At 34.7% G+C, this 26,968-nt stretch overlaps 1 protein-coding gene across 1 annotated transcript; it reads left to right on the top strand.

The window, feature by feature from the left end:
* The first annotated feature begins 292 nt into the window (after positions 1 to 292).
* Positions 293 to 26,968, top strand: LOC105442332. The gene is made up of 5 exons (XM_011674324.2): positions 293 to 782; positions 1,213 to 1,350; positions 2,292 to 2,498; positions 18,979 to 19,034; positions 22,472 to 26,968. The coding sequence occupies exons 1-5, from the start codon at positions 474 to 476 to the stop codon at positions 22,650 to 22,652; spliced, it is 891 nt and encodes a 296-aa protein (XP_011672626.2). The 5' UTR covers positions 293 to 473; the 3' UTR covers positions 22,653 to 26,968.

The following is a 26,968-nucleotide window of genomic DNA, read 5'->3' as shown; positions in this document are numbered from 1 at the left end:
ATCGATCAATATTTACAGAGATACAATCGATTTTCCAAAAATATGCTGACGTAATAATATGTAAATTCAAATTTTGAGTTCGGAGGCCATTACGATGACGTCATGTGTTTAACAATTGATAATATGGTATTTTAGGTCATTTTAAAGTATTTTTAAATACATTTCAATGTTTTGTTTAGACTTTTAAATTAACATTAAGTGAACGAGTACATTATATAGATATTCGAGGACTATATTCATTTTGATTACAAGGTACAGGGGTAGTGATTGGATAGAACTTTGAGAGAGTAAGAATAGGGACCAATTATCTGCCGCGATACTAAAAAAAAGTGAAAAACGTGAAAACGTGAAAAGTGAAACACGCGTCGAGTTGTTTTCGAACTGAACGTACGCGCACATGGCACTTTTAGTCTACAGTAGATCTAGACTACTATAGTACTCTACACTCAATTTTAGCTAGAAATAAATTAATAATGGCTGGGACTCTTGGAAGCGGAAAGAAAGGCATGATGTATATGTTTTTAGTTGAAGCATTTCATCAACGAAGGACACAGGGAACAAGTACTGACCAGGCCCAGGGAGTGAGAGAGTTTCTAAAAGGAAATGTGGTGATAAAGGGAGGAGGAAATGCCATATACGATGTGTACATCAATGACCCGGGCAACAGGGACCCGAAACAAGTAGAGAAGGTGCTGGCGATGAGTTGCGATCAGCATTTCGGAATCCGCAATGGAATTTGCGACGAATTGAATTTGAGGGTCACAGTGAATCTTAAGAGCCAGGTGAGTTAACGTAGATCTAGTCGTAGACGTAGTCTAGATCTAGACTTCGGCTCTGGCTCTACTCTAGTAGGATGTCTGATCGCGCAATGAGTTTTGTGTGCTAAAATCCATCTTATAGAGATTGCACACATCCCTATGCAGTCGATGTGCATTGCATGCCACAGTTTCTATATTTTTTTAGATTGAAATGTAAAATTTGGACAGAACAATATTTAGTTTCCTAGCTACAAGTAAAAGATCAATATTAGACTTAGAGGCTATAGATTCTAGGCCTAGGGTCTATTAACAAATTATTTTTACTAAAAATTGAGTTACAATTATTGTTAGTCCATTGACGATTTGTTTTGTTTTTAATAATGTATAGACTAGTCTAGATATCAATGGAATTTAGATATTTATGAATGTGTACATATTTATTGTTTTGTTGTAGATTTTTTTGACTGGAGCGCCCTTCGAAATTCCTAGAGATGCTGTCAGAGAGTATAGGCACCCAGCACTTCTGTCCATCCGAGAGATTCACAAGAGTCCAGCGAAAAGACGTGCCACAGTGAGGGGTGTGGTGTCAGAGGTGATTATGAATATAATCTAAATGTTAATGTTTAGTTTGTTGGAAAAAAATTTGGTGCTGTTAATTACCAAGTTGTTAAATGTCATTGACTTTGTATCTTGGTTATTGTTCGGTGGTTACTGATTATTAGTTATGAGTGTTAATGCAAAGTTATTTATGATTATTGTATTGGCATAGAATGTGTGTAATGAGCAGGGAAAAAAATGTAACCAACAAGAAAATAAAATTGAAGGATACACACATTCTATGTGATGAACAGACAGTGCAATGCAAGTTTAGCCTACATACATGCAATCTTTATAAGCCATAATAATCAACATATTGATTGTGGGCATCACTGGAAAGACAAGACATGATGTTGGCAGTTGTTAATATGGGGTAGGCCTACTGTAGTATTTGAATCAGATTTATTTTCGAGATGTAGTCAGATTATTTTTAAGTAAGGGTGGGTATATGTTGTGAATCGTTCAAGAATATGATCATTATGTGATGTAATATGTATGAAGGGAATTTTGTTGTAAAGTGTATTGAGTTTGTGGGTATGTAGTGCTGGAAACAAAAAATATTTGTTTGTGGCAGCTTGGCAGGTTTCTTTTGCCTAATTTTATTGGTTAAAATGTATTTTTTTGATGTTCATGTGCGTAAATCCAGGGGGGACGGGGGACATGTCCCCCCCCCTTACAATTTTGAAGATGGGGGACACAATATCTAATGTCCCCCTCCCCACAAATTTAGGAATAGGACACACGTACATAATTGTAATATAATAATAATAATAATGATAGGCCACCATTTTTTTAGCTTCACAAAATAGCCCTGTCTTAAAAAAGTAAAATCATGTGGTGTCCCCCCCCCCCTCCCAGATTTTGTAATAGATTTGCGCCTCCGTTGATGTTTAATCATGTTTAGATTAATGATTTTGTATATTTATTTTGATAAAGGTGGGAGAAGTTCGGACAGTTAGGGGGGAAAAGCGAGTGAGAAATATTCTACTCAAAGATGGAGAGGATTCGATCGGCGTTAGTCTGTGGGAGGAGCATACCGGTGTAGCAGTAACAGTTGACCAACGGATTGAGGTGACACCCGTTGTCGTATCTGAATTTAACAGTCGTAAGCGTTTGGAATCGACTGCCACAATGAAGCTACAGGTATGTTTAAATGTATTGTAAGAGTTTAATTTGTGTTAAATTTGTGTTTTAATTGTTTTTTAGTTAATTTTTGTTTTGATTTATAACTTTACTATACTGTCTTTAAAGTGATACTTGAGTGTTGGTAGTTGATGATTTTTTTAAACGTGAGTGTTTTGGTTGGTTTTGAATCTATGTGAAAGTACTGATTCCCTCCCAAGTGGTCGTATACTTCATTTATCATCTTTTTTCGTCCTCTGGCTTGGCGGCGATCCACTCTGCAAATATTCAAGGGTTAACATTTTCCCATGTATGCATATCTGTGTGTGCCCTCTGTCACGCACAAGTCACAGTCGAAAGACGATCATGATTTTTGCATGAAATTGACTCTAAACTGATTAATTATGATTTGTTTTGACATCATTGAAGCATGACTAGTCGTTTATTATCAGATCCCAGTTTCAGTCACAAAAACGGACCTTTACCAGTACTCAAGTATCACTTTAAGTTTGAATATTCATTTGTTATTTTTTATATCACTTACATTCATTTTTTGTCTAGCCTGCGTAGCAAAAAGCGAGACATACATGTAGGCGCCGCTTTTCCGGTGACGGCGATGGCGGCGGCGACGGCGTCAACATCAAAAACTTAACCTAAGGTTAAGTTTTTGAATTTTTGATATAATTTTTAAAGTATAAGTTCTTAGTCAATGAAACTTTGACTATAGGGTAATCAAGTATCCCCAATCATGTGAGTAGAATTTGAGATCACAAAGTCAAGGTCAAATGTCATTTCAGGTCAACAGACTTGGACTATGTTGTGGCATCAACATCACGATTTTGAAAATGCTTGTTCTTTGTTATTTTTCAACCCATTTTGATTCTGATTATTTCATATGATAGGGCTAGGAGAGGGATTTTAAAAAACTACACAGAATCGTGAAAATTCACTATCTATGCTAATTTATGCTAATTTATTCGAAATCACAAAAAGGCCTTTTCTCCTTCATTTCTCGACCGATTTTGATTTAGTTTGCTTTATATTGTAGAGCTAACTTTGGTAGACTAACCTTCTACACAGAATTTTGAAATTGTTTTCCATTAATTAATAATGGTAATTTATGCAAGATTATTCCAAAAATAACAAAAATTGCTTCTTTTCCCTCATTTCTTGACCGATTTTGATTTGGTATGCCTTATCTGGTAGAGCTAAATTTGGAACACTAAACTTCTACACAGAATTGTGAGATTTTGCTCCATTGATTATTTATGGTACTTTATGCAAATGAAATGAAATTATGTCCCTTCCAGGGCATCAAAGTTTTATTTTTTGACCAGTTCAAAAGTGTACCACTACCACATAAAATTTACGATATTTGTTGCGAGATGTGGATGAGCGCTACGTCATTGACGTTCTGGTTTATCATATTGAATTGCGTTATGCAGGCGAGACCGCTGAGAGCGTTTCCCTTGTTTGACATAAGTTTACTTTTTGACTGCATATTATATTTACTCTTTTACTTCACACAGTCTTGTTAATAGTTACTGCCATCATGTTTAAGTTATTGTTGTTACCCAGCAGCATTTTATATTTGTTTGTTATTATCTCATTAAAGTGACTTGGTAACATTGTTGAAGGTTGATAAAAAAAAAATTGCTTAATTTTTGTATATAATGTTACTTACTATTTTCCTTCTACTGTACTAACCCTCTGACATGCAAAAAATCTATATCTAGACTATATAAATATCTGGGTTTTTTTTAAAAGGTTGATATATGACACCCCTCTAACAGTGATTAACAGTAAATTCTCCCAACCATTTTTTGAATTTTCCCCAACTGTTTTTCTGTGAAAAAAAATACATAAAACAGGCTATAAAAAATCTGTCAACACTTACATGTCCGGAATGGAATGTAGAGCCATTTTATTGCTTTGTGAAGATTTCCAATTACCTAAAATGTAATTAAATTGTAATAAAATAGTTGAGAAAATTGAGGAATCGATCAGATCAGTTTTGTCCTATTTGTACAATGAATAATGGTCCGTTTTCACTCAAATTTTTAGAGTATCTTTAATTGTACATCTAGCATTGAAGTCACTACCTTAACACCACTATCTCTCATCTTAACAATGTTACCAAGTCCCTTTAAATATTTATGGGATGTATGGCTATGGTCTTGCCATGTCTATTACCATGCACTTACTTTATTTTGACTGTTTATGTTTCTATTTGAGATTTATTGAATTATAATCTTGTTATTGTCCTGTTGGAACAAAGTTTGTGAGGGGACTATGAAATGGGTTTTGAGTTTTTACGCATGTGTGGTATGTGTTTGTGTCTCCGTTTGTCTGTGTGGGTGTTGTAATTTGCTTTTTCTATATCATTTGTGGCTGATTTTGTTTGTTTTATCTGATAGGGTTCGGTGGGGGTAGGGGGGGGGGGTTATATTGAAATTGGTTAATTATGCTAATTTATTCAAAATCAATGAAAAAAATGCTACTTCTCTTATATTTTTGAGGGGATTTTGATTTTGTTATTTTTTTTCAGGGTGCTTGAAAACTTATTAACAGAATTTTGAAATCAAGCAAAACAAACAGTCAATTTTTGGTGGTCCATGGTCATCAAGAGATTGGGGTGGGTTAGTAGAAGTAATGTTGTTTGAGTACTGTCAAACTGGCTATACATGCTCTTTGAGTAGATGGGAACAAGGAGTTTTGAGTAAGGTGTTGCATAATTTGGTGTGTGGCAGCATCTACAACAAAAGACATATATTCGAAATGACTAATAACTAAGTTGGAAAGTGTTTTATATAGACCTAATGCTACTTTTGAATCAGCGGCAAACTGAGTAGTGAGAAGTGATGAATTAATCAATTTTACGAAAACTGGAAGCTGTAGAAAACCTAAGGAGAAACTATGTCTTGGGAGGAGTGCCTAAATATTTTGTTATTGGTTTTAACTCTGTGATATTTTTTTGTTTTATCAAACATGGCCCTCCCAAGAAATTTAGGTTTTATATGTTGTTGGAATTTCCTGTTAATTTTTGTATTCTATTGTAAAACACGAGCTATTAGTCATTGAAGGGCAAATTATACCTTTGTTGTCAATGAGAAATGGCAAAAAGGAACCATTATGATATTTGAAAGGTAACTGAATACTAGCCAGATATGTCTTTTTTCAGCCACACTTTCAGATGGGAACAAAAAAAAAGAAGTTAATGAACTTGGCAAAATGTGTTGAGAAAGTTAAATGGAGTACTATACATTTAGTGGTTTGAACTAATTGTGTGACAGCCAGGTGGTGGAGGCGTCTTAGTCGACTGCACAACAGTCGAATTGCTCTAGTTATATTACTAGGTGGGAATTTTGGACAAGGGAGCTGAATTTTTGAGTTTTTGTTGTTTAGCTTTAATTAATTGCATGAGTTCATTAACAAGTTTTTTTCTCCCAAAAAAGTTGAAATTATTTCATTGTTTGGTGGTTTAGGGGATCCGATAGATTTGTGCTATATTTTGGTAAGCCACAAATCTTGAGGGCTGGGAGGAGTGTTGCGTGTTTGGGTTTTACCCCTGGCTCATAATGCTTCCTCCTTTTCCGAGAGTGAATGGCGTATGCCCCAATGTCACAGTTGATTGCATATCGTCAGTGATTTGGGGTGTGCCATTACGGATTTCCTACCTGTCTGACAGTCGTTGCTTTTGTTGTTACTGTTCGTGTTACAAGTCATTGTTGAAGACCTTGTTTACTTTTAATCAAGGTGAGTTGTATTCCGTTATTTATATTTTTAAAAAAGTTTATACTAACTATTTATCATAATTGAGCCATAAAAAGTCAACAGTTTTTAGTGAATCTGTAGACTAAAGCATCTCCTGATATTGTTTGATGATGATTTGTGTTTGGATTGAGTATTTTTTGTTGTTGTTAGGATTGATTTGTAATAGTAATACACACACTTATAGATTTTGTCCTATTTTACAGTATGTTTTTAAACTTTTTTTTTATATCAGTTTGCTTTTGATTGTTTTATTTTTCTATGTATGAGAATTTTTATATTACTTGTTTGAATTGGTCAAAGTTTTATCATTTGTGGAAAAAGAAAGGATGAAAAGTTATAGGTAGGTTAGAAGTATTTATTGATGGTGTCAACTGTTAAAGGCTGGTGACAAAGATTATTATGAATGAGGAAATTTAGAATCTAGGTTTGTGTTTTGTAGATATAGAATATGTAATAAGTGCTAGTAAGAATATTACAAATAAGGTAAATGTAGATATTTGTAAAGCAACCGTTTTTTAAATTTGTATGTTTTTGGATTTGGCAGAAGGTCTATCATAATATCTACATGAATAGCCTCTAGAATTCTTTAGCCACTTCTCTGTAAATGCACTCTACTAGGCCTGAGTCGAAACGGGTCCCCGCCCGGGCCCCGACCGTCGAGCTGAAACCCGGTTTTTGGTTTTCGGGTTTCGGGTTTTTCAAAATTAAATTTCACACTGATATTTTGATATATAGAACTAAAAATATGCAATTCACAAACTTATATTTCAATATAATCAAATAAATATGCTTTAGAAATAAATGGATATTGTTTCAGTTGACGGTAGGTGTTTTTATCGCTCTAAAATTGAGGCTGCAAGAAAGGAATCACGCTTCGTGGTACCGATCGAGTGCGTTCAGAAACGGAAGTGGAAATAGATCTATGACCCAGGCCCACTGAAGACAGAGCAAGAAAGTGCCACACACAAGGCTAAATGTTGATCAGACTATTGCAATTATTAAAGGCATTAATTTAATTGTCAAAATATATCCACAACATAATGGTTTACCCTTGATAGTTTGATGAAGGAAAATAAATTAAAGCTCTTGAAATAACATCGAAGTGCCTTTCGTTCGTTCTAAAAATGCGTGTATAACGTACGGCAAGCAGAAGTTACGAGTCAAGCTTGATATGCATGTTTACATCCCTACACCGTCATCCGACTTGATCGGAACAATAAGCATTAAACCAATTAAAAAACATCACGTAAGACTTTAAGGGACTCCAATTCAACAAAATTACCGTAAAATAATTATTTGCTTTGACAAATAATACTGTAGATATTCATAATATCTTACAGAAATAATGATATTTCATGAGCTACGTACTCGATATCGAGTCCAGCTAGCCATCATTTTGAAATGAGACGTCATGCAATGCGGCAGCTCGCAGAGAGGGAAAAAAACACGTAATAGGCACGTGAACATCACGTGATCTCAGGCCCGCGCTTTTTTCCTCTCTCTGCTGCATACTGCCCTCTACCGTCTACTGCATGACAACTACGTCTCATTTCAAAATGATGGCTAGCTGAACTCGATATCGAGTACGTAGCTCATGAAATATCATTATTTCTGTAAGATATTATGAATATCCATAGTATTATTTGTCAAAGCAAATAATTATTTTACGGTAATTTTGTTGAATTGGAGTCCCTTAAAGTCTTACGTGATGTTTTTTAATTGGTTTAATGCTTATTGTTCCGATCAGGTCGGATGACGATGTAGGGATGTAAGCTTGACTCGTAACTTCTGCTTGCCGTACGTTATACACGCATTTTTAGAACGAACGAAAGGCACTTCGATGTTATTTCAAGAGCTTTAATTTATTTTCCTTCATCAAACTATCAAGGGTAAACCATTATGTTGTGGATATATTTTGACAATTAAATTAATGCCTTTAGTATTACGATTTAATTGCAATAGTCTGATCAACATTTAGTCTTGTGTGTGGTACTTTCTTGCTCTGTCTTCAGTGGGTCATAGATCTATTTCCAGATCTATTTCCACTTCCGTTTCTGAACGCACTCGATCGGTACCACGAAGCGTGATTCCTTTCTTGCAGCCCCAATTTTGAGCGATAAAAACGCCTACCGTCAACTGAAACGATATCCATTTATTTTTTAAAGCATCTTAATTTAATTCAATTGATTATATTATTGCTTTGAAAGCAGTAACTGTCTTATCCGTCGCATTATTAGAACAGCAACTTAGTCTAACCCCCGCCGCTGCATGCACACGATTTTTAGTGTCAGTGCAGTGGTGAAAATTTCGGGTACCCGGTCCCCGCCCGAAATTTTCAAGTCAAACCCGGGTTCGGCAAAACCCGTGATGACTCAGGCCTACACTCTACTATACATTACATAAACATTTTTTGATATTTTAAAATGATAGGGTGATTTGGTGGTATATACATGTAGACGTTTTGATTGGTTAATAGTGTAAATATGATGAATGAAGATAGATTGGTAATGATAATATAATTTAAACTGTTATAGAGGTATTATCAGATGTATGAAGAAGGTTGATTATTTTGAATGAAACAGTATATCTTTTCAAAATGAACAAATCATTGTTCATTATTTAGCAAAAAGTGGGAAATCCAATTTCACGTCTTTTAAGCATTATTTTCATTTTTTTTAAAAGTCAGAATGAAATTCACTTCCCTTTTTCAATTTGTCAAAGCTTACGTTTATATAATTTCAGCTAATATGTTTCTTTTTTTTAAATTAAAAAAAAGTCTCTCACTCGGACAGGTATCTTTGTCTTCACAATTGTAATACCTGGAAATGCAACACAATATAGTCACTCAATGGAACGCAATATATCACATTGATAGATATATATATCACATTGATATATATATATATATATATATATATCAATGTGATATATTGCGTTCCATTGAGTGACTATATTGTGTTGCATTTCCAGGTATTACAATTGTGAAGACAAAGATACCTGTCCGAGTGAGAGACTTTTATATATATATATATATATATATATATATATATATGTGTGTGTATATAATGTAAAAGATAGTAATATCTTTGTCAAGTCAGGTCAGATAATATTAACTTGTCAAGTCAGGTCAGATAATTTTATCTTTGTCAAGTCAGGTCAGATAATATTAACTTGTCAAGTCAGGTCGGATAATTTTATCTTTGTCAAGTCAGGTCAGATAATATTATCCTTGTCAAGTCAGGTCAGATAATTTTATCTTTGTCAAGTCAGGTCAGATAATATTAACTTGTCAAGTCAGGTCAGATAATATTATCCTCGTCAAGTCCGGGTAGATAATTTTATCTTTGTTAGGTCAGGTCAGATAATATTATCCTTGTCAAGTCCGGGTAGATAATTTTATCCTCGTCAAGTCGGGGGATTATATTATCTTGTTCAAGTCAGGTCAGATAATAGTATCCTTGTCAACTCCGGGTAGATTATTATCTTTGTCAAGTCGATGCAGATCATGTCAATTCAAGGTAGATACATGTAATATCAGTTTTGTCAAGTCAAGGCAGTTATTGTCAATGTCTAGTCAGATCCCACTGACAAGGAGAAATAATCTGCGGTTCTCCTCGCAGCTGCTTGTTGATGGGTCCAGCTCGGCGATCCGTCCAGCTACCCGAAGTCCGACTCTAGATCTGCCCATGCCGCCGTCATTTTTCCAGTTCTGGTTTGTTGCGTTTAATTGAAAGCTATAGAACGAGTTCACAGTCTAGAAATCAGGCCCGATTTGTCTTTCGAAGGAAATATAAATCAAACGTACACCTCTGTCGGTTATTTTGGGACTGAATAGATATGAATAATAACAAACAAAACTAAGTTGAAGCAGCTAGGGAGGCGGTGTACCTGGTTGAAGCACCTATACATTTATGCTGTCAACAATGAAGCATCTACGTACCAGTACTTCACACTTTTTACTATGTACACGCGCGCGGCGACGCACGCTGTACTGTAATTGGTCGCTATTGTCCTGCTTGTCAGATTCTATTGTTCAGGTGCGAATTAAGGCTACCTATAATCCCTTGGCTAATTTGAATCACGAAAGTCTGTATTCAGCAGAGTTGGTGTATATTTAAATTCATGTCGTTCTATCGGCATGGCATGTGTGTGTTTGAATGGGGGGGGGGGGGGGGGGGTGAACGCGATCGGACCAAAATGGCAAAGGCCCTTCAGCATATGAAGAGTTTCATTCCAAAAGGAGCTAAATCCACTTTGGGTACTTCTGAGTAAATCGCCTTTTTTTATTTCTCCACTTTCCCTTTAGCCATGGACCTTAATGTTGTTATATATGTTAAAGGTGTCCCCCTGGACCAATAATATATGATAAGAAGAAATCTACCAGTGTTTCCTGATTTTTACTAAATTTTTAGAATTTTTGTTTTCGTGGATTTAGCTCCTTTTGGAATGAAACATGATATTGTACCCGGAAAATTTTTATATTTTCTCAATAGAGTCAATGAAATGTATTCAAATTTAGTAGCAAACCTTTCCTTTTAAATAATAATAGTGAAATCACAACTAAAAAAACCTTTTGAAAAGAAAGTAAACAACATATCACATTTTCATTCCAAAAGGAGCTAAATCCGTTTCATTCCAAAAGGAGCTAAATCCATGTTTCATTCCAAAAGGAGCTAAATCCACAAAATCTAAAAATTTACTAAAAATCAGAAATAACTGGTAGATTTTTTTTCTTATCATATATTATTGGTCCAGGGCGACCCCTTTAAGATATATAACAATATAAAGGTACATTGCTAAAGGGAAAGTGGAGAAATAAAAAAGGTCATTTACTCAAAGTGGATTTAGCTCCTTTTGGAATGAAACCGATTTGGATTTAGCTCCTTTTGGAATGAAAAATGATATTGTACCTAATTTTTTGTATACTTCCTGGTGACATTTTCGAACGTAATATAGTGCATTTTGTCCCCATGTAGGAAATCATTATTTTAAGACAAATAACTCCATTTTGATAAATTATGGATTTAGCTCCTTTTGGAATGAAGCTCTTCATATACAGAGCCGATTTGTGATATAGGATTTTCCGGCTAGATTCGCGAGTTTGTAATTCGAATTAATTAACTTTGCATTTGAGTTAGCGCAGATCGGCACTGCCATGCCAATTATCATTTAATTATCGTTATTTTATTTTATTTGGATTTTAGTTGAAGGGTTTCATAGATTTGTCATTTAATTGAGAAACTGCTCAACAAGCATTCAAACTAATCATCACTTGTCGAGGCGTTGTTGCTATCATTTAACTTAACACCTGTCATTCGTAATCGAAATATGTTTATTTAAGTCAGACAAAAATAATGAAAGACTAGCACATTGTTCATTAATTTGAATGAAACATATGAGATATAGAAACTTCATAGATTTGAAAACTAGTAAAAGGAATATAAACCCGTTATATACCTGACAGCACTAAAAACCGTCGAATTTTGGAGCGCAAGAGAAATTAATTTTAATGACAAATTCGCGAATTTGGCCGGGAAATCCTTCGAAAAATCGAGCTAACTAGGGCGGGAAATAAATAATGATAATGAGTTTCTTTCCACTTCACCACGCTGTTGGATTAAAGTAGAGAGTGAACACAAAAGAAACTTCAATTTTAAATGAGAAAACATAAACTTTGTCGATCACAAGACAGTGTGTGATTTTAAAAGGAGAAAACAAAAGTCCATGTTGCCAGGGTGTGTTTGCGTTATTAATTTTAGCTCTTGAAAAACGAAAAATAAAAGAAAGTATGCTTTTAAAGCAAATGTGTTAAGATTAAGAAACATGTGTTATTTCTTTTCCGGGGAACATTATCTTAGGGGCGTGTAAATCCTATACAAAAAGCAATAGCTTTTTTGGAAATCTCTGACAAAATGCATAACAGTCGGAAAACAATTCAGTTTATCTTTACTATTTAACATGATGTTAAAAGGAAGATGATCAATAGAAAAGAAAGAGAAGGGAGAGAGAGAGAGAGATAACTGACACTGTATTAAATTATGATATTGATGTGTTAGTTATTTTAAAAGGAGATCAAATGACAGAGAGGGGGAAGTCTAGAAGCCTAGTCTGCATGTATAGACTTGTTTTGCACTTTTTAAAAAGCTGCGTGCAAACTTTGAAATTCCTGTATCTAGTAAAGATCAATTTTTAGTTGCTATTTTATTTGACAACCATTCAAATATGATATATGTTTTCATTCAAATAGCAATTGTAAAGTGTGTGTGTTTGTTTGGTTTGATTTTAGCGTAAAAATAGAGTCTGTTTCTGCAGACTATGTAGAGTTGACATCCTCTTGTTTGATCGCTATTGTCCGGCTTGCCAGATTCTTTTGTTCAGGTACGGATTAAGGCTGCCTACCTTGAATCACCCGAATTATATGTGGTCAGTAGTATGGGTATGGGCCCATCAGGAGGGGTGCATAAGGGTCTTTATTCTTAAGGAGCGCTATTCATAATAATAAATCGGGGTCGTTATTCATATGAGAAGATTGAGGTTCATCATAATACGACAAGGTGGGCACTCATGCTTTTCGTATTATGAATAGCGACCCTCACTTTCTTATTATTAATAGCAGTCCTTACGAGTAGTGACCCCCAATTTAAATTATGAACTGAATGTGAATTATGAATAGCGACCTTCAACTCACTTTATAAATAGCGGTCCTTATGCCTTTATGCATATATATATGACACCCTTTCCGTTTCATGATTATAGCGTGTAACGTTATGAATAGCGGTCCGTATGACTAGCGAGGCTACCCCACCAGGATATATAGTAGCTGGCAATTAATTGTATCTTTTATAAGTAGCCAAAAATAAATAGGCCTTCTTTCCCTAGACATAGATCATTATGTTGGGCAAAACAATAAAAAAAAAACATGTTTAGCGTCCTATTTTGGGGGGAAATAGGAAGGAGGAGGCCTTTTTTTAAAAATCAGAAATAGATCCATTTAGCAGTGTTTTCATGTTTTTTTTCTTTAAAAAATCAACAAAAAAAAAACAAAAAAAAATAGGAGGCGGCCCCCAAAAAAGGAAGCGGGCGGGGATGCTAAACATGTATATATTTTTTAATGGCCTTGTCTTACAAGAGCTATATAGAGGCAAAAGTGACCCGTCACGATGAAATGAAACAGAACTCGCTGGCCTAGAAAATTTCGAATTTGCATATTTTTTAAATCGGATGTTCAATGTTGCATGAATGTTCTGTAATGTTTTTTTCGCGTGTATTTTTGTTTGTCTTTAAATTTCTAGAGCTCTATTTAAAAAAAGAAAGATAACAGGAACTATACGTCGCGAATACAAGTGCGGGGTGGGGGGGGGGGGGGTATATCCACATCCCCGGAGGGGTCATATGGACCATACGCCCATGCCACACCTTGCTGATCCATGAATAAGTAAGACTTAATGGCTTGACATCAGTTTGCATTGGCAATACGAACAAAATGACAAATAGCAAAAGGGGGAAAAGGGGAAGAATGGCATATGACAGAGACGGGGAGAAGTCTAGAAACCTAGTCTGCATGTATAAACATTGTTTTGACACTTTCAGAAAGCCATGCGAACTCTGAAATTAATGTATCTTCTAAAGATATATTTTTAGTTCTTATTTTATTTGACAACCATTCAAATGTGATATTCTTGTATATACAGAAAGCAATTGTAATGTTTGTTTCTTTGTGGGTTTTTTAGCGTCAAAATAGAGTCTGTTTCTGCAGACTTTGTACAGTTGACACTCTCGAAAAACTCAAAAACACCAATGAAGCCGGTTCATTGTGGCGTCAAGCATTATATACCCCATCCCCCTATTTGCATGCTTACGAATATAAATACTTCCTGGCATCTCGTTTTGTGTATTTTTGAAAGAAAGACAAGCGAGGAACTGAGCATCATTGACACTGTCGAAATTTCTCTTTTCTTTTTATTAATATTATTGTTATTTTCACATTCTTTCATTTTTATTCAATTATACGCCATCTGAGCTTCCCCATTCTGGTTATGGAAAATTGTTGTTAACCGTTTTTAACATTAACATTTCTATCGCTTCTTTAGCACGGGCCTCGAGCCTGAGATATATCGTTAGTAAGTCATTCGCTTTTTCTCCTTCGGCGCCTGATATCTCGCCACATTTCCTGTTTTCTCATTTATATAGTGCAACATTTCTTATGTTTTCGCTCAACAAAACTCAAATGATCAAACAGCGAGGTAAACTGAACAGTGTCATCATGAATTAATATTTTGTTTGATGATTATCCTTCACCTCGATCCCTAGATAAGTCAAACTATCAACATATCCATAAAAGCTACCGTCCTTTTCAGTTTGCTTTAAAAAAATATATTTATTAGACTTAATCGTATTTTAAAGAATAAGAACAATAAAATGATTGATATTTTGTGATTTCCCGTAGTGAAAAAAAGGGTTTATAAATAGACCGGGCTATTTATTACTGACATTTTTTCTTCTCACCTCCTTAACTACTCACTCATTTTGGAATCATCTTGACAAACTCATTTTATCTCTCTTTCAAATTCTTCGTGTGTTTTCTTAACGCTTTTTAAAATACATTTGGAGTTTGGCCACCGTTTTTAATGACAAAGAATTAAGACGTGAGCTGACCAGAAAATTAATATTGATATTTTCTTATCTTTCCTTCTAATTCCAGCACTTGTATTCTCGACAACAACATCATCTAAACTAGGCTATACACCCATTCTACTGACCACATCCTTATTTCGACTGGGGTAGGGACTATAATAGAGTCACACAATTTGAGCATGTAACCGTGTGTTAAATTTCTTCCCCCTCTGACATTCCTCACTTGGAGAAACATATTTCGATTACGAATGGTGACAGGTGTTAATTTAATGATAAAAACGATGCCTCGACAAGTGACGATTAGTTTGAATGCTAATTGAGCAGTTTCTAAATCAAATGACAAATCTATAAAACCCTTCGTCCAAAATCATAAATTAAATAAAATAACGGGAGAATTGAATTAAGAAGAAATAAGAAGAAATATCACCGATGGTGTGTTAATACAAATTTTGCATCATATTCTTGCAGACATCATGCACCTGAAATTTGGAACTTGCTTCCAACTAATATAACTTCAATCTCATTTTACAACAGTTTTAAACGTAATCTCAAAAGTTTCTTGATTGCGCATGACTCTCACTGAATGTATTTATCTAGCTTGTTACCCCTCTCTCTTTCACTCTCTCTCTCTCTTTCTTTCTTCCCCTATGCTATCTTCTCACTTTTTCATCCTACCATGTTGTATATCATGTACTGGGTTTGTGCCGGTTGTTATGCAATTTCTGAATGATATTATCCGAAACTTTACTTGCTACTTGTTTTCTTACTATGTTTATTATATATAATTTGATAGGAATTAGCTGTCCAGACAAAACCTTTTTTCGTTTTTTTTACAGCTGTGCCTTATTCTGTTTTGTATTAATTCATTTAACATGTATATACTATCCCAATTTATGTATTATATTGTACATGAAATTGTATGTTTTTACTTTGTAAAAATGTGTTTAAAGATGGAATTCAATAAACTGAACTGAACTGAAATTGAATTATAATTGGCATGGCAAAGCCGATCTGCGCTAATTACTCAAATGCAAAGTAAATTCCATTACAAACTCGCTAATCTGGCCGGGAAATCGTAGAGCCTTTGCCATTTTGGTCCGATCGCGTTTATACCCCCCCCCCCCATTTTAAACACACACTTGCCATGCCGATAGAACAACATGAATTAAAATATACACGCACTCTGCTGAATACAGTCTTGGGTGATTCAGGTTATGCAGCCTTAATCCCTACCTGAACAATAGAACTGGCAAGCCGGACAATAGCGATCAAACAACAGCATTTAATACTTTGCCGTGCGTGCATGCCTACGACGTATTTTTGAATTTTCCCGAGAATGTCATAGTCTGCAGAAACATACTCTTATATTACCCAAACCAAACAAACACACAAACTTTACAATTGCTAATCGGATTAATGAAAAACATATCATATTGGAATGGTTGCCAAATGAAATAACAACTAAAAATTGATCTTTACTAGATACCGGTACAGTAATTTCAAAGTTTGCACGCGGCTTTCTAAAAATACAAAACAAAGTCTATACATGCAGACTAGGCCTCTAGACTACTGTCATTTGATCTCCTTTTAAAATAAACGCATCAATATCATTATTTGATACAGTGTCAGTTATTTTTCTCTCTCTCCCTTCTCTTTCTTTTATATTGATCATCTTCCTTTTTTCATCATGTTAACAGTAACTGAATAGTTTTCAAACTGTTATGAACTTTGTCCGAGATTTCCACGGATTTCCACGGCCCTAACATAGTTAATGCATGTTCCCCAGAAAAGAAATAACACCCGTGTCTTATGTCTTAACACATTTGATTTAAAAGCCTACTAATTAATTTCTTTTATTTTTCGTTTTTCTAAAAAACTAGGATTAATAACACAAACACACCCCTTAACAGGTTGATTTTTGTTTTCTCCTTTTAAAATCACACACCTGTGATCGACAAAGTTTATGTTTTCTCTTTTAAAATTGAAGTTTCTTTTAAGTTCACTCTCTACTTTTATCTAACGGCGTGGTGAAGTGAAAAGAATCTCATCACCATTATTTATTTTCCGCCCTAGTATAGCTCGATTTTTAGAAGGATTTCCCACCCAAATTCGCGAATTTGTCATTAAAATTAATTGTCTTGAGTTCAAATTCGACGCTTTTTAACGGCTGTCGGGTATATCTCGGGTTTATATTCCTTTTACTAGTGATTATAAAACCCTTCGACCAAAATCAAAATTAAATAAAATAACGGGATAATTGGCATGGCAATATGCCGAGCTGCGCTAACTCAAATGCAAAGTAGATTAATTCGAATGACATGCGAATCTGGCCGGGAAATCCTATATCACAAATCGCCTCTGTATGCTGAAGGGCCTTTGCCATTTTGATCCGATCGCGTTCAACCCCCCCCCCCCCCCCCCCCCATTCTAACACACACATTCCATGCCGATAGAACAACATGAATTTAAATATACACCAACTCTGCTGAATATAGACTTTGGTGATTCAAATTAGCCAAGGGATTAGGTAGCCTTAATTCGCACCTGAACAATAAAATCTGACAAGCAGGACAATAGCGACCAATTACAGTACAGCGTGCGTCGCCGCGCGCGTGTACATAGTAAAAAGTGTGAAGTACTGGTACGTAGATGCTTCATTGTTGACAGCATAAATGTATAGGTGCTTCAACCAGGTACACCGCCTCCCTAGCTGCTTCAACTTAGTCTTGTTTGTTATTATTCATATCTATTCAGTCCCAAAATAACCGACAGAGGTGTACGTTTGATTTATATTTCCTTCGAAAGACAAATCGGGCCTGATTTCTAGACTGTGAACTCGTTCTAGTTTTTAATTAAACGCAACAAATCAGAACTGTAAAAATGACGGCGGCATGGGCAGATCTAGAGTCGGACTTCGGGTAGCTGGACGGATCGCCGAGCTGGACCCATTAACAAGCAGCTGCGAGGAGAACCGCAGATTATTTCTCCTTGTCAGTGGGATCTGACTAGACATTGACAATAACTGCCTTGACTTGACAAAACTGATATTACATGTATCTACCTTGAATTGACATGATCTGCATCGACTTGACAAAGATAATAATCTACCCGGAGTTGACAAGGATACTATTATCTGACCTGACTTGAACAAGATAATATAATCCCCCGACTTGACGAGGATAAAATTATCTACCCGGACTTGACAAGGATAATATTATCTGACCTGACCTGACAAAGATAAAATTATCTACCCGGACTTGACGAGGATAATATTATCTGACCTGACTTGACAAGTTAATATTATCTGACCTGACTTTACAAAGATAAAATTATCTGACCTGACTTGACAAGGATAATATTATCTGACCTGACTTGACAAAGATAAAATTATCCGACCTGACTTGACAAGTTAATATTATCTGACCTGACTTGACAAAGATAAAATTATCTGACCTGACTTGACAAGTTAATATTATCTGACCTGACTTGACAAAGATATGACTATCTTTTACATTATATACACATACATATATATATATATATATATATATATATATAAGTCTCTCACTCGGACAGGTATCTTTGTCTTCACAATTGTAATACCTGGAAATGCAAAACAATAAAGTCACTCAATGACAATGGAACGCAATATATCAATGTGATATATTGCGTTCCATTGAGTGACTATATTGTGTTGCATTTCCAGGTATTACAATTGTGAAGACAAAGATACCTGTCCGAGTGAGAGACTTTTTTTATTTAAAAAAAGAAACAAATTAGCTGAAATTATATAAACGTAAGCTTTGACAAAATGAAAAAGGGTAGTGAATTTAATTCTGACCTTTAAAACAAATGAAAATAATGCTTAAAAGACGTGAAATTGAATTTCCCACTTTTTGCTAAATAATGAACAATGATTTGTTCATTTTGAAAAGATATACTGTTATGAATACATTTACATGTACATAAAAGTCCTTTGTTAGGTGTTTTTATACATGTATATAGTGGCATCTAGTAAGTACATTACTTGTGTTTAATTGTTAAGTTATTTATTAATGTTGTATTGGTGTTTTTTTAATTTTTTTATTTGCAGATGGTTATTTGCAACGCAGAGTTTCAAGGAATACTGATGGCGGTTTCCGATGATGAGTATGTAGATTATTATTTTTAATAAGTTGAGAATATGACCAGGTTGACAAATGTACAGCTTTTAAATTTGAATGTTTCGTGTTTATAGAATTGTGGATAGGTTTGTGAGTTTGTAAGTGTAATGTTAGATTGAGGATTCTGGATAGGAGGAGTTTGAAGTAATATTACCAATACAAATGTGTTACATGTACATGTACATGTACAATGTATGTTTGCGAGATAATGATTAATGCAATATAGAGATGTTATGACAGGCCTTGTGTAGATACTGTTGTTGACAAAAGGGCATTTTTAGCTCACTTGATCCAAAGGGTCAAAATGAGCTATTGTTGTTGTTGCATCCGCGTAATCGACGAGAGAAGAGGGCGATATTGCTGATATGGTCTGATATTGCACTGTTTTTTAGTACAGTGAAATATGGCAAAAGTGGCGAAATTTCCCGGAAGAAGGGCAATATGGTTTGATACGGCCACAATCACACTAAAGACAAAAGAGCAAGCAAAATCACAATTTTATTTTACTGGTAAAATGCCTCATATGAATGATAATAGTAGATGTAATCGAGAAGATATTGCTCCTGACACCCATTGGAAATTATTCTGTTTTGACAAGAAAAATATTGGGATTTTAGTACACCTAACATAACATACACGTGTAAGATTATTAGTGGACTGGAGTCGTCTTTTACATTCTGCCATGCCACAAAATGCTTCGCTCCATACAGTGACATGCATTATAACATTTTAGGCAATTTACCTACATTTATGTTGTCCCATGAAAGTACCCAGGACTAAAAGTAAGGAAACTTGACTTTGATTGATTATATTTTGGTTATATCATAATAATATCTGTGATGTTTGCTACATGTATCATTTTAAAGCTTGAACAATTTTCTATCCAACAGTATCATATTTGATATGATTTGTCAAAAGGGGCATGTGCAGGGCAAGTAAATGGGGGGGGGGTGTAGGGTGGGGTTGGAGAGGGAAGTTGCAAAATTGATTTAATTGTGGAAAAATATAGGAAAACAACTTTCTCTTGAGAGGTCTTCGAGCCTGTACATCCCTTGCTGATCGTCATAAGTCCCGTAGCTAATTCTGCTTACCGTAATTAACCTGTCTTTGTCATTCGTGGTGGATTTTGGGATATCCAGATTGGGGGCGGTCTTTGACAAAGCCAGTGTCTTGGAATTGTGTTTTAGGTTGGATATGGTGCCTTTACTGACACCAAACATCCTTATAGGGAAACCCATTTTGTATTTGCCTTATTGAGATTTGTCATTTTGGGTTTGATGCAGTTGGAAGACAAGTAACCACTAAGTGAACAATCACTCACCTCAATTAATAAAACACAGCAAGGAATTTTTTAACAATGAGAATGTCTGTGGAGACCCCACTAATCCAATCATTATAAACACATTAAAGAAAAGTGACATTGTTGTGTTGAGATGACCTTTCAATGTTGAGATGTCTTTTAAAAGTTGAGGTTTATTTGGCAAATAATTTTGAATTGAAATCCTTTAACAATTTGTTTAAGGACGATCAAGTATACTGAAAACCAAACTATTGCTAATTTTGTAACATTTGGATTTTGGCCCTTTTAACATTTAGGCCATGTGCACACGCCCCATTCAACAAATTATATCAAGTCAGGTTGGTTTGATAGGGAAATATCCAATCTTTACAATGATACTCAAGACAACCTACATGTACATGTAGTTGTGATTTTATAGAAATTGATCGATCAAAGTTGAGTTTTGTTACTATTGTGGTGGGTATAGACTGCGGTTTGTAGGTTGTGAATGTTATTGCGTACATGTATCTTAATAGGCCTGTTTACTAATGATATGCGAGTGACGTCATAATCCCTCGCACCCTAGCGATTGTTACTACGTAGGGCAAGCTTTGCGTGGTGCGGCACGGTCGCCACATTGTTTTTCCATGCCCGCTACGCTATACACATACAAAGCCATTGCTAGCGATGTGGGGCTGCAACAATGATTTACTATCATAATTTCTTCACACATTCCATGCTCGGATTTCACGCTAAAAAAATTATAATTATGACATCAACTTACCTTGATCTGTAAAAGCATATTCAACAGGATCCTGATGAGGGTCTAATTCTTGGTCGTTGCATTCGACGTCGTTTTGTTTTTGCTTTTTGCATGGCGGTAAACTGGCCGAACGGTCCCGGGGTGGCGGGCGGACGACCTTAGTCGCAATCCTTCTCTCCAAGTCGCTTGCAGCAGCGGGTACAGGATGTGGATGATCGTTTGTTGGACCCTTTTCACCTACAAAATGTTTTGAACAGACGTAGGTATTCCTTGAAATCCTGTCGATTCCAAAGTCCTTTCTTCCACAATTCTTAATCCATATTTTACACTTCTCCAGGTTCGTCTTTGGTTTGGGGAACGGGATGAAAAACACACCATTCATATGGGGTCTGTCTGCGTACCGTGAATCGCTGTTACACGTGCCGTAACAGCAATGCTTACCTCCCATTTTTGCGATATTTCGTCGGATTTCGGAAAATAAAATCGAAGATTTGTCATGTACAACTGAGAAAAACTATATTTATTTTAATTATATACCCTAAGGTTGGAAAACAAACAGTTTTAAACGAAGTTTATTAGGACGATGATCAGCCTTTTTTTCCTCGCATTCCCCACATCGCCGTATACAAAGTGTGTGTAGCAGGGCCGTAGCAGACACTGCGCTCGGTTTGTTTGCCAGAGCTTACAACCGTGTGCAAATTTAAAGGTCCGTGAATACATTAGTAAACAGGCCTATTGCAAGTGCTATTGTGAATTGATTTATACATGTAGGCAGTGTAAGGAAGAAATTCAGTTAGAAAATTGTGCATTGTAGGTTAGGGATTGAACTTGTATTGAAGATCTAGGATGAAAATGATAGATTAAGTAAGTGTAACGTAAGTGTTTGGGTACAATGGGAAATGGTTTGTATGAAAACGAATTAAAGTTGTAGTCAAAAGGTTAATTCAACTAAAACCGACCGTCTAAAGTCAAAACTTGTTTTTAATTTAAACCGTTTTCAGGTTTTACTCAAGATGAAGGAGAAACATTGTTGAAGACTTTTACACATGGGTAAAATTGATCATGACCACCATCAAATCATGATAAAAATCATTATTGTTGAGTCACATTTTGAAAGATAATGAGTGGAAATCGGCTTGTTAGTACTACAAAACCCTTGTACTAGTGAAGAAAATGAACACTTTGATGTTTAATTGAAGCAAATTGATACAAATCGGATGAAAACTATGTCTCAGAATTGGATATACATGTAGGTTGACCGAAAACCGACCGGTTTTGGAGGGAGGATAACTGTTTTTTTCTTCTTAAATTACTGAAAAACTACAGCCCCTAAAACTTATTATATATTATTGTTTGTGTCTTTTTTCCATTGCTAATGCAGGTACAAGATCCCTTATGAGCTTATTCTCTTGGACGATGGAGACGAGCGTGTGCTAACAGTAAACCAGAAGAGTTTATTGGTTGACATCGACCTATCAAGGCTTCCATGCTCTGTCAAAGGAGAGGTTGAAAGTGAGGGATTGAAGGAAGTTGTTGTAAAGTTGGAGAAGATGTTGGATTGAAGTGTGGGTTAGGTGGTATATGGGGAATTTTGTGTGTACACCCTGTATGTGTTAAAAGGTACAAAGTTAGGAACTGATGAGAAATAGGAGAATTTTTGTTAACAGGTAGTATGTGTTTTAGTTATATTTAGTGGGTATTTTTGTGTTGAAAGAGAGGAACTGGTAGGGCTGAGTGTATTTGATCGAATCAATGAGTAATTTTCAAGATTAGATAAAGAACATAACAACTTAGCAAAATGTTTATAATGTAAGATTAGGTCAAGAAGATGTTTTTATTGTTTTATCCTTCCTGAATCAGAATTGAGCTTTGATTTTAGGTCAAGAAGATGTTCTCATTGTTTTATCCTTCCTGAATCAGAATTGAGCTTTGATTTTATGCATGATATTATGTAAATAACGGGCAGGTTGTTTATTTTAAGATGCTTGCAGTGGTAAAACATGTTTGTCTTGATTACCCGTCTCAAACGACCTCCCCAAAACAATTACCCATAATTGTACCATTTATGTGTCATTTACATTTACATTTACAGCGAGGTGAAGTTACAGTATCTCGAAATTGATGGGGTTGTTATGGAAATGAAGATACATGTACATGTAATCATATGAAAGCATTAAAAGGGAGCCATCTAGGATTTGAGTGTTGCCATGGACTGGAATGGGAAATGAATTCATTGACTAAAATAATCTTGGAATAGTAGTATTACTCATCAGACATGGAACAAAACTACATTTTATCCTATGTTTTGATATATGCAGATTAATAGCAGTTGTCTTGCACATTTGATACAGTTGCCATGGTGATATGCAAAAATTGACATTGTAAACAAATTCATTGAACTAAATTCCCTCAAAATAGTGGTTTTCCTGTTCCATTTAGCTCGCAAATGTCAGATTTAATATTTTACCATATGATTCAAATATGCAAATGTGGTGGCCATCTTTGATCTGAGAGTGTTGCCTTTATTGATACAAGAAGTGGCATTACTTTTCAGTTTAGCCTTAAGAGGTCACACCACTTAATCCATAGTACTCTGAGGATTTTGTGTTCCTACTCCAATTTTGTGGTTCCCCTACACACTATAGTCTGTATAATTTGATGAATTAAAGTGGTTAATTCAAGTAGTTACCCTTGAATATTGATTAAAATCTGTACAAAACACTTTGGACTGTATATGGGTGCAATTTGATGTAAATTTGACGCTTTTTCGGTGTGGTGGATTGATATTTTGGCCGGTGTGTAGTCAAGCCACATGTCAGCCTTTGATAAGGTAAAATAAGTGGGAAAATCATTAAATCTCCTTGATCAGAGGGTAGCAACAAAATTTGGTGGCAAACCTATAATTTTTTCAAACATTTTGGAGCTTTTGTTAGGTTGTGGGTCAAACCACGTCAAATCACCTGAAATTCAGGCAGTTGTTAACCGGGCCCCCTTTAATTTTGCTCAAATTTGCATCAAATGTTCCCCCAAGTAACTCATGGTATGTATTGAAAAGTCTGAAAGTAGTCCAAATTGAGAGCCGAAGATGGACTGGTTTGTCCACAAGCCTATGGAGATATATTTAGTGGTGTGGTACCTTCATGGGTCAAAACTGGCATTTGATCCTATGCTATAACATGCAAATTAGGGACATGCAGTTTGGATTTGACACAGTTGTCGTGGTAATATGACAAACCTGGCATTGTAAGTAAGCATCTTGACCCAAATTACCTCTCAATTTTTGTGCTATTCGTTATCTGTTTACGATCCAACATGTTCGAATATCAGATTTAACATTTTACCTTATGTTTGATATATGCAAATGAGAGGTGGCCATCTTGGATTTTAGAGAGTTAGATTTATGATGGATGCATAATTATGCATCATAGATGATTTTTTTTTTAGTTACATTGCCTTAGAAAAGCAATATGACTCATACTTTTAGTCTTTTTGAAGCAAACTCAAGATTGCTCAATCATTGATATTCAAATTAGGGGCAGCCATCTTAGATCTATGAGTGTTGGTAAGGTGATATGTATAAATTACCATCAGTAATGAAATTACTGAAAAGCATAAAGTCCAAAAAGTAGTTTTAGTCATCATTTTAGTCTTCCTGGATTAATATATTGTTTTAATCATATGTTTTATATATCGATCTGGCTTTTTGTTAATTATGTTAATTACGAAAATTGCTCAAGGGTGGCAAGGTGGCAACCAAGGTGAAATTTGTTATATATCCATCTCGAATATGAATCGATAAAAAAACCTGAGAGTTCCTGGTCCACAAATTTTTTACACGATTAAGTATTCATTGAAGGGAAATGAAGTTGTGACATGAGTGTGCTCTGAATGAATGCAGAAGAATAAACACAAACTAAACAGTTAAACTTTGAGTGAAATCAGCCAATCTGATAAAGAGTTATGATTTTTTTAAAGTTTATGTACGGTAACAATTTTTATGGGGGATTCTTAAGTTGGTAATTCTGGTAGCATCTTAATGTAAGAATGGATGACTGTTTATTGGTGTTGTACACAAGCGTGCAAAAGATAAATTACATAAAATAGTACTTGAAGAATCAGCATAATTCTTTTAGTAATAAAAGAATTGCTTGCAGAATTGATGTAGAAATGTGATACTCAAATAGTAAGTTAAATTTTGATGAAAATGGGTGTGGGGGGGGGGGGAGAGAATGTGTAAGTATGTGTACAAAACCAATGGAGAGTTGTCCAGTGTTACATCATAGATGCTGGTGGAGTTGCCAACTTAATGATCTCCCATATTAGGGATTTAATTACATGTTTAATATTTATAACTCTTAAACAGATTGTCTGATTTTGATGAAAGTTTGTTTACTTTTTGTTATTTTTCTGCAGTCGCTAAAAGCACATTAATATCTGATTTTATTGTTGTAATGAGTTTGAATCATGCATCAGTAGTTCTAGATATCTGTAGACAATTTGTGTTTAGTACTGAAGTGTTTTTTTTTGTTGGTACTTACATTAAAAAAATGCTTACATTTAAAAAATTAATTATGTGTACAAAACCAATGGAGAGTTGTCCAGTGTTACATCATAGATGCTGGTGGAGTTGCCAACTTAATGATCTTCCATATTAGGGATTTAATTACATGTTTAATATTTATAACTCTTAAACAGATTGTCTGATTTTGATGAAAGTTTGTTTACTTTTTGTTATTTTTCTGCAGTCACTAAAAGCACATTAATATCTGATTTTATTGTTGTAATGAGTTTCAATCATGCATCAGTAGTTCTAGATATCTGTAGATGATTTGTGTTTAGTACTGAAGTGTTTTTTTTTTTGGTACTTACATTAAAAAAATGCTTACATTAAAAAAATTAATTATGTGTACAAAACCAATGGAGAGTTGTCCAGTGTTACATCATAGATGCTGGTGGAGTTGCCAACTTAATGATCTCCCATATTAGGGATTTAATTACATGTTTAATATTTATAACTCTTAAACAGATTGTCTGATTTTGACGAAAGTTTGTTTACTTTTTGTTATTTTTCTGCAGTCACTAAAAGCACATTAATATCTGATTTTATTGTTGTAATGAGTTTCAATCATGCCTCAGTAGTTTTAGATATCTGTAGACAATTTGTGTTTAGTACTGAAGTGTTTTTTTTGTTGGTACTTACATTAAAAAAATGCTTACATTTAAAAAAATAATTATGTGTACAAAACCAATGGAGAGTTGTCCAGTGTTACATCATAGATGCTGGTGGAGTTGCCAACTTAATGATCTCCCATATTAGGGATTTAATTACATGTTTAATATTTATAACTCTTAAACAGATTGTCTGATTTTGATGAAAGTTTGTTTACTTTTTGTTATTTTTCTGCAGTCACTAAAAGCACATTAATATCTGATTTTATTGTTGTAATGAGTTTGAATCATGCATCAGTAGTTCTAGATATCTGTAGACGATTTGTGTTTAGTACTGAAGTGTTTTTTTTTTTGGTACTTACATTAAAAAAATGAAAGTGATTTTTAGAAATTTAATATCAGTTTTATGTATGACCAAATCAATCTGAAATATGTACACGATGACAAATGTTTTAAAAATCATATGGTTGTAATTTGATATAATTGTGACAGTTTTACAAAGTTTAAACATCGTTGTTTTGTTTTATGGTAATTGATTTGTGAAGCAGTTTTGAGTTAAATATTTTGGATAACATCAAGATTAGTGTTTATTTGTTTCTTGTGTTTTGGATAAAAGTAATTATGTTGGATGATTTATATGATGTAATTATAGTGTAAAACATATTGATGTAATGGTGGCTAATAAAAATATATATTTGTTTGAAAAAAA

The sequence above is a fragment of the Strongylocentrotus purpuratus genome, unplaced genomic scaffold (genome assembly GCF_000002235.5).
Source record: "Strongylocentrotus purpuratus isolate Spur 01 unplaced genomic scaffold, Spur_5.0 spur5_scaffold_2, whole genome shotgun sequence".
In the NCBI taxonomy this organism is placed as follows: Eukaryota; Metazoa; Echinodermata; class Echinoidea; order Camarodonta; family Strongylocentrotidae; genus Strongylocentrotus; species Strongylocentrotus purpuratus.
Note: the sequence above shows the minus strand (reverse complement) of the source record. Positions and strands in the feature narration are given on the sequence as shown.